Here is an 8,896-nt window from a genome sequence, read left to right as displayed (position 1 = left end):
ACTTCTGCAGTAAGTTAAGGCATTCTGCTTTTTGTGAGAACAGTAAAGATGTGAGAGATCACTCAGATGTGACAAAAGTCACAGTCTAGATTCAAACCGGCAACATTAGATGGTAATCTCAAGTACATGGCCTTTGCCAACGGCCCACCGCAATAATGCCCTAACACATCCTTTGTAATTAACCCCTGTCTGTGGGACAAATTTGGATCTGTGCTGTGGGATTTCCATGGAACATTGTTTTGTTCTTTTATTCAAGAAGGTAGATGAATTGTAAAGTAATTGCTTCCGTGGCGTCACACTGGCTCGGCATACAGTATTTACGCCCAGCCGCTAGCCGCATCTGAAGCTGAGAAACGGCAAAGGCCTGCATGCGTCTCCCTACATCACAATGGAACGGATTGAGAAGCTGTCAGTCAGCGGATAACCTTTACTCTCACAGTAGCTGTTTGTCGTGAGTTAAGGTTATACATAGCACAGCTGGGGATGTATGCACTAATACAGGCCTGTCACAAATTGCTTGGAGAAGGATTATCAGCAGTCACAGGATACAAGAACTGAGGAGTGAATGTGTGTACAACATTATCAACCGTGGGTAGCATATACACTAATATGTATGTGAATAATGTATAACTAATGTGGTGGTCCTTGTATCTGGTATATATTGTATTGAGTGCCTGCATGGGTTCTTTGATACTGTTCTTTGAGTACATCACTTGCGACAGACAGCAAGTGTCAATTAATCCAAGGACACCCCTTCTCTCCTCCACACTCAAAGGCAACAAAGTGAGATGATGTTTTTGATTGCACTTTCTCTTGCAAAGTCCTATATATGTACAGGAATTTGTCTTGCCATTTTCGTCTCAATATTTGAAGTACCGGTAAGTACGTTGAATTGGCTTGCTGTCAGTATCAGGCAAGCCCCCTTACAAGCCCCCTTACAAGGTGCTAGACCAAGGAGATTGGTTCCTAATGGTGTAGCACCCTAAAGGCAAACCCTCTGCCCTAGCTGAATTAAAGCTCACTTCCGGGTTCTCTTTCAATGGCCCAGCAGATGGCGCTATTTGACCTTCTACCGTTCGCAATACATTATAATCTCAATGTTTCTTGGGTTTCTACTGGTTCTACCGAGTGAAAACCCGCCCTCGCTGTGGTTGCAGCCAATAGTATTAATATACCCGTATGTATTGGACTGGATATAAAAGGATGGCGGATTTTAAAATATCAGGCTTCAAAACGGGTCTGTAGACACCAATGACGTCACTGCTCATATACTGAGCTGGCCGTGCCCGGGATCCAACCCTGAACCAATGACGTCACTGCTCATATACTGAGCTGGCCGTGCCCGGGATCCAACCCTGAACCAATGACGTCACTGCTCATATACTGAGCTGGCCGTGCCCGGGATCCAACCCTGAACCAATGACGTCACTGCTCATATACTGAGCTGGCCGTGCCCGGGATTCAACCCTGAACCAATGACGTCACTGCTCATATACTGAGCTGGCCGTGCCCGGGATCCAACCCTGAACCAATGACGTCACTGCTCATATACTGAGCTGGCCGTGCCCGGGTTCCAACCCTGAACCAATGACGTCACTGCTCATATACTGAGCTGGCCGTGCCCGGGATCCAACCCTGAACCAATGACGTCACTGCTCATATACTGAGCTGGCCGTGCCCGGGTTCCAACCCTGAACCAATGACGTCACTGCTCATATACTGAGCTGGCCGTGCCCGGGATCTAACCCTGAACCTTGTGATTTCTCTAGAACGACTACTGAGTTCACAAAATATCACACTTTTTTATTGCTTTGATACAAGGCATATTCAATAACTACAGTTAATGTCTAAGCATTTTGTTCACATTACATTAAATAGTAACTACTGTTTTGTGTTTTAGAATTGGTTTGCATTACACACATTTGTATTTACTGTACTAGTGTATTTTGAAATAACTTTATGACACTATTGAGAAATATTATTAAAAAAAACCTACAGTACCACTGTAAAGATTTCATGGTACATGGATAACACAACCGAACACTAAAATCCTGAATGTACATTTGTACACTATGTGAGCTGTACAAATGCATGGGTTCATTTAACCCTTGGTATAAAAATGTACCCTTATAAGTAAGTACACACAAATTGTCATTGGAACAAAAAAGAACATTTTCTTGACAAATATCTTGTTTTAACGTCAACATTAACAAGCGAAGTAGTAACTATAGCTCTCTGTTTCTCTAGTAGTAACTATAGCTCTCTGTTTCTCTCTTTGTGTTTCTGCAGCCGCCAATTTACCCAAACATGGATACTAACACACTTCATTACTAGTGCATTTACAATAAGCGTCAGTGACGCCTTCAACATCAAATGCACGTACAAACTGTATATAGCCATGTTTCTGTTCCACGTTTCCATGGGAGACAAACTGAAATAACCCTGTCTGTGATGTATGTGAGAGTGGGACAAGTGCCTCTGTCAGCATTTCCTCTGTGTGTGTCGGTAAAATACACGACTACTTTTATCTGTTACTGTAAAAGATCTAAGGCAGGTGTGTGTGTGTGTGTGTGTGTGTGTGTGTGTGTGTGTGTGTGTGTGTGTGTGTGTGTGTGTGTGTGTGTGTGTGTGTGTGTGTGTGTGTGTGTGTGTGTGTGTGTGTGTGTGTGTGTGTGTGTGTGTGTGTGCGTGCGTGCGTGTGAACTGTGAATATGTGCTTGCATGTGCTTGTCTTACTGTGAACCATTGATTGCATCCAAAGAACAATCCTGGTGTGTGTGTGTGTGTGTGTGTGTGTGTGTGTGTGTGTGTGTGCGTGTGCGTTCCTCTCCTTGGTGTTAACCATAGGGAAAGGGTGGTAACTGTAAAACAGTGTTAAAACAAAAGCTGCTCCCTTTTTAACAGGCCTCTTTTACTGTACCGCTTTACTGGGCCTGAAACCCATTCACACAGCCCTGCTCCTCCCTGTAACCCGTCCATATGGGTTCATGGGGCTTCATGATATATTAAGTATTTAATTTTCCCTGAGTGTGTACGTGTGTGTATACCTGGGGAGTCATTCAGGTGCATTTCTCGATCGGGGCATTCTTGCTCAACTGCAGTTACACAGCATCAATGACAGCGCTATGTGCGTGTTGTGCCTGGATCAGCATCAAGGCAGGCAGGGAACTTAAATTGCATATTATTTTTAGTATCAGTCCGTGTGTGTGTGTGTGTGTGTGAGAGCATCTCTGACTCCGTTGGACCGACCAATGTGAAACTTTGCACGCACACACACAGTAGGCCAAGTAAGACACTTTTCAAACCAGCCTCATGGTGGTGATATACTTTTTCATGTCAAGATTGACACTAATTATCCCACGGACCCCCAATTGAAAAGATATGCCAGGGACCCCCATGAGAGAAGATTTTTACGCCGTGATTCTCAGCCCGTTTAATTTGAAGGACCCCCAGTTTGACATGCAGTAAGGTCATTACACACTGGCGAATTAGCGACGCGATGCGAATAAGCGATCTGAAAATGCGAAATATTGCATGTTGCAGTTCGCCTGCGAATCTCTGCAAAATACGACACCAGAGCGAACAAATAAAGAGCGAAAACGGTCGCATTTTCGCACATTCGCCACTGATGTGGAAGCTTGCATGGACTTCAATTGTTTTTTTTTAAATGCAAATTATTCGCACGAATATATCGCGTGGCCAATTCGCCAGTGTGTAATGACCTTTAGTGTACGGACCCCCATTTAATGGCATTTCTATCTAGACCCCAATGTATATTGTAAAATCAATGTTAATTTTACTCACAAATGGAACCAAATGGACCTGTTAGGGTTCATTTGGTTCCATTTGTACACTCTCAGAGTTACAGACCCATAAGGGTCCATTTGGTTCCAAACTATCATTTAGCTGCAGGCGACCCCCTGAAACTCCCTCAAGGACCCCTGGGGGTCCCCGGACCCCACTTTGGGATCCACTGTACTAGGCCACTTTATGTTTCGGCCTATATTAAACTCATGAACTGTCGGCTGTACAATCAGACACGCAAATATGGATATGGTGGCGAAACAGCCTCCTGTTTGCCTGGTGAAGACAATAATTAGTCATACAAAATGCATTTCACTATATCTGCCTCTAACATTGTACAAAAATAGTTTTAGCATTATGATGTGTGGCCTTTCAGACCAGTGAAGGTGGATACTTGGGTGGATGTCACAGAACAAATAATATCTCTGGCACAGCTAACATTCAGCTGTATTGATTTTTTTTACGAGAAAACAATCTAATTACTATACAGTACTGTTTCATCTACCACGTTTATTGAGTTGAACACTGTTGGCCACCTGCACACAATAGTTGCCAACCTCCTCACTATAAGTGACTGTGTAGGGTCATGTATAAAAAGAATGCCACACACTCCACACACACTTCAGCCAAACCTCTAAAGGCTGGCCTAGACGATTAGCCAGCTGATTACAACTCTGCTGTGGAGTCACTAAACACACACATGCTACACACACACACACACACGCACGCACACACACACACACACACACACACACACACACACACACACACACACACACACACACACACACACACACACACACACACACACACACACACACACACACACACACACACACACACACACACTCTCTCTCTCTCTCTCTCTCTCTCCAGTAAGCCCTCTCCTTTCTCATGGAGATAAGCACGTCTCATTGTTTGCAGACAACGGCGCTGTTATTATCTTATCAAAGAGCCAATCCAATCTGGAGAAGGAGGGGGGGGGGGGGGCTGCTCAGAGGGGGGGTCTTTTGTAATGCAACAGGTGCCGTTGTCACTCAATTAGAGTCGTTGTTGAAGATGTCTGAGAGCGTTACTGTTTATGCTGGCATTGTGCTCGCTGTGTCTTAACCTCAGCCAATGGTACAAAACAATGGCGTCATCAGCGTAGGCTATTATGCAATTATGCAAACGTCAGTTAATCCTCTAACCCACAAATTACCCGAACGAGGGGCCATTTGTCATGTGAATGATTTTGTTTACTGTATTGATGGAAATCAATGCTTGCCTGGGGGGGGGGGTGATAGATTTCGTTTTTCTTACTGTTTCTAGTTACTTCCGAACCTTAAACTCAAGTGATTGTTATAGAAAACAGATTGGTTAAAGTATAAATGCACACATGGTTCATAGCTTTCCATGTCTCAGACTGTGTTCAATTCAAACTTAAAAATAACAAGATTATCAGCTTGAAATTAAAGTATTTTATCTTATCAAATGTTCTTTAATCTTGACATTGTTGCTGTTGGACAGAAACCTTGTATCCCTGTATTCCAACCTTTTATGTTTTTTTGTATAGTGTGTGTGTGTGTGTGTGTGTGTGTGTGTGTGTGTGTGTGTGTGTGTGTGTGTGTGTGTGTGTGTGTGTGTGTGTGTGTGTGTGTGTGTGTGTGTGTGTGTGTGTGTGTGTGTGTGTGTCCCATTTCCTGAAAAGTAACATCGCTGTCGGTTTCTGCAGCGACGATGGTAAATGACTTGTGAGGCTGATGTGTGTATTTTATTCATCTCTCTCTCTCTCTCTCTCCTTCTGCCCACACACAGATAAGGAATCAAAGGAGAAGAAGGAGGTGCTCAAGGAGCCATCTGAGGTGACGGTGAGTGAGGAGAGCGCCGCATTGGAGGAGCCGGCTAAGGAGGTGAAGAAGGAGAAGAAGGTGAGTGAGGAGAGCACCACAGTGGAGGAGCCGGCTAAGGAGCTGAAGAAGGAGAAGAAGGAGGTGCTCAAGGAGCCATCTGAGGTGACGGTGAGTGAGGAGCCGGCTAAGGAGGTGAAGAAGGAGAAGAAGGAGTCCAAAGAGAAGAAAGAGGCTTCGAAGGAGAAGAAGGAGTCATCCAAGGACTCTAAAAAGGAGCCTAGCAAGGAGGCCAAAGAGCCCAAGGTGGAGGCCAAGAAGGAGTCAAAGAAGGAATCGTCTAAAGACTCCTCCAAAGAGAAAAAGGAGAAAGACAAAGATAAAGAAGGGAAGGAACCGAGCAAGGAGGCAGGAGACAAAAAAGTGTCTAAGAAGTCATCTGTGAAGGTGAAAGAGAAGAAGCCAGAGGCTGGAGACAACTGATAGCAACCATGCAATAATCACACACTGATATGCACGCGCACACCGCCGCGCACACACACACACACACACACACACACACACACACACACACACACACACACACACACACACATCGTTTTTTATTTCTGTCTGGGCTCACTGTGTTCAACTAGACCACATCCGCTGGTTCTGGTGTCTGTGCTGAGCTGCGGTGGGAAGCACTGGACTCAGGGAGACCAAGGACGTAGGCAGCATCAGCAACCTTTCTCCCTTCCTCTCTTCCATCATGCTCTGCTCCCTCTTCTCTTCCCTTCTCTCCTTCTCCTTCAGCAGACACTCTTCCTCCTGCCTCCTCCTCCTCCTCTCTTTCCCTGCTCCCGGGCCAGGGGATCCCGCAGCACTGCGCCTTGCTAATCCCTGACCCCCCCCACCCAACCCGCCTACATACTGGCCATGCTTTGACGTCAGACCCTCCTCCCTCTCACCCACCACTACCCATCATCACATGGCTGCCTCCCCCGCTCCTTGGAATAAGAATAGCCGCTCGCTGGTCGCTCGGGTTCAGCCGCCCTACCACTTCCGGGTAAATTAAGGCCACTTCAAATCTCTGAACCCCCCGCCCCCCCATCGACATAACATGTATTTAACTTGCTCTCCCATAGGGGTTCAGTGTATCTGGCACTGACGGTACCCACGGCACATTGATGATGCTGCAGCAATTAAAGCAACATTTCAGTTACAGGACAGGTCTTCTTTTAACTGCCAAATCTCTCCTGTTGCCCAACAGTGGATGGAAGTTTGTAGACACAATGTGGTGGCAAAAGGTTAGATAAGAGAAAATGTCTTTTTAGAGCACAACCAGACACAACCCAGACCAGGTCACATGTCCAGGAAAAACTACTGGTCTTTCATTATGATAGACTAGAAAGAAGCTGTGAGTTCCGTTTCGGCATGGAATGTAACATTTGGAATAAGTGACAACTCCAATTACAAAATGTTTGATAACACTACACAGAGTGGAACCGATACGCTCTACAGATATTTTTAAAGGGATGTATAGCATTTTGAGTTTGAGTAGAGCACCCCCACAGACACACACACACACACACACACACACACACACACACACACACACTGTACATACATACTGTATATTTAACTCTAAAGTATTTTGCCCTGTATTTCCAGCCAGCCTCTGAGCTCATAGACCACGGCCATAGAGGAACGCTGTGCCAGCTCAACCAATGACAATCCAAGCAACTGTGTCTTTTGGACTATTGGTACTGTACTCTATAACTCGTCTGTTCCATGTACGGTTACCAAAATCTTTTGGCTCAATGTCCAGACTGTCCACCAGACATTCTTTTTTAGCTAACCACACAAAAGCTATGCTTGTGGGGAAATGTGGGTTGAACCCAGCGCTGTTGGTGTGACTACTGAAAGCCACATGTGAAACCTGCTGCTTTTTTGCTAATAGGTGAAGAACGCACCATGCTGCTGTGTGTGATCAGCAACGTTGCCACAGTGCGTCCTTTCCCATTGTAAGCTAAACAAATAAAGAAGCCAGCTCTGTAAAACAGAGGTTTGAGGTGGACACTGGGCCTTTAGAGCTGAAACTACGAAACAACTGTATTAGAGTACGTTTTCTATATACCAATCCTGTTCTGCCGTACCGGGTCCTTTCCGAGCCGTTTGTTTCTAGCCACATAAGCAGGGTTAACTGTTTTTAGCACTGTCTTGTCTTCTTCATTTACTGTGACCGTTACACCTACAAAAGAACTCTCTCTTAAATATGTCTGTTTTTGTCTTTTTGTGTTAACTTTCTCTTGAGAGGTCAGGACAGTCTGTGACCAAATGTAGAAGCTGTCACACCAGTGAAAGGGACTTGTTTCTCTCTGTTCTCGTTTTTCTTTCTGTGCTCTTGTGTAAACTTCCTTGTCCATAGAGCAAGGTCAATTGAAGATTTTGTAACTGTTTAATATGTTGCTGTTTAATTTGGCAACAGGTCTGTTTGTACATGTAGACCTTTGAAGCGGCATGGTACAAGGACTGTAGATATTGTTTGATGCCTGCCAACTCTCTCTCTTTCTCTCTTTCTCTCTCTCTCTCTCTCTCTCTCTCTCTCTCTCTCTCTCTCTCTCTCTCATTTGACCTCCCCGCCCCACCATCTCCCTGTTTCTGCATCACTGAATGTTTCTCTCACTTTCCCCTTACTCTTTCTGTCTCTCTCCATCTCTCTTCTAGTTTCTCTCACATGCAACGACCACTTTGTCTTTCTTCTACTATTTATGCTCCTCTCTCTCCCATTGCTCTGTCAAACAGAAACGTTCTGGTATCAAGAACCACATCAACCAAACATGGTTACACACCCTACTGTAAAATAAGTGAACAATAAAAAGTAAACAAACAATAATAATGGAACTGTAACTGTGCCACAGCACTTTTAAGAGAACGTAATAAAAACAGATGTGCATTTTTAGACTTTTAGAAATTGCTGGCTCTGTGTACGTTCATTTTACTAGTGTTCTCCCATAAGTCCTAAGATAGTCAGAGGATATAATAGTTGTTGTAAAATCTGTGAATATTTCCACAACATTACTACAGAAGAGCTTTTCAACCATTTTCCATATAAGACACCTAAGACAACCAAACCATTCAAGCTGCCTTTTACACAGATGTCAATTTGACTCTTGCTAGTTTCCATCTTTGTATGTTTTATACAAACAGTTTGGTGAAATGAGGATACACGATCACACATCAGAATCATCTTTACATGCACCAATGCAGGGGATATAGGCTTT

The 8,896-nt window shown here is 44.5% G+C and overlaps 1 protein-coding gene across 2 annotated transcripts in view; it reads left to right on the top strand.

Moving 5' to 3' along the window:
• Positions 1 to 8,509, top strand: part of bbs9 (Bardet-Biedl syndrome 9) — a 194,111-nt gene extending 185,602 nt beyond the window's left edge. For both annotated transcript variants that reach the window (XM_080769235.1, XM_080769234.1), the window contains 2 exons: positions 5,602 to 6,080; positions 7,284 to 8,509. In XM_080769235.1, coding sequence (XP_080625361.1) covers positions 5,602 to 6,080; positions 7,284 to 7,343 — 539 coding nt within the window. In that variant the 3' untranslated portion in view covers positions 7,344 to 8,509. The remainder of the gene's footprint in view (positions 1 to 5,601; positions 6,081 to 7,283) is intronic.
• Positions 8,510 to 8,896: the final 387 nt, after the last annotated feature.

Source organism: Protomyctophum bolini, assembly GCF_963924005.1.
Source record: "Protomyctophum bolini genome assembly, chromosome: 7".
NCBI classification, from domain to species: domain Eukaryota; kingdom Metazoa; phylum Chordata; class Actinopteri; order Myctophiformes; family Myctophidae; genus Protomyctophum; species Protomyctophum bolini.
Note: the sequence above shows the minus strand (reverse complement) of the source record. Positions and strands in the feature narration are given on the sequence as shown.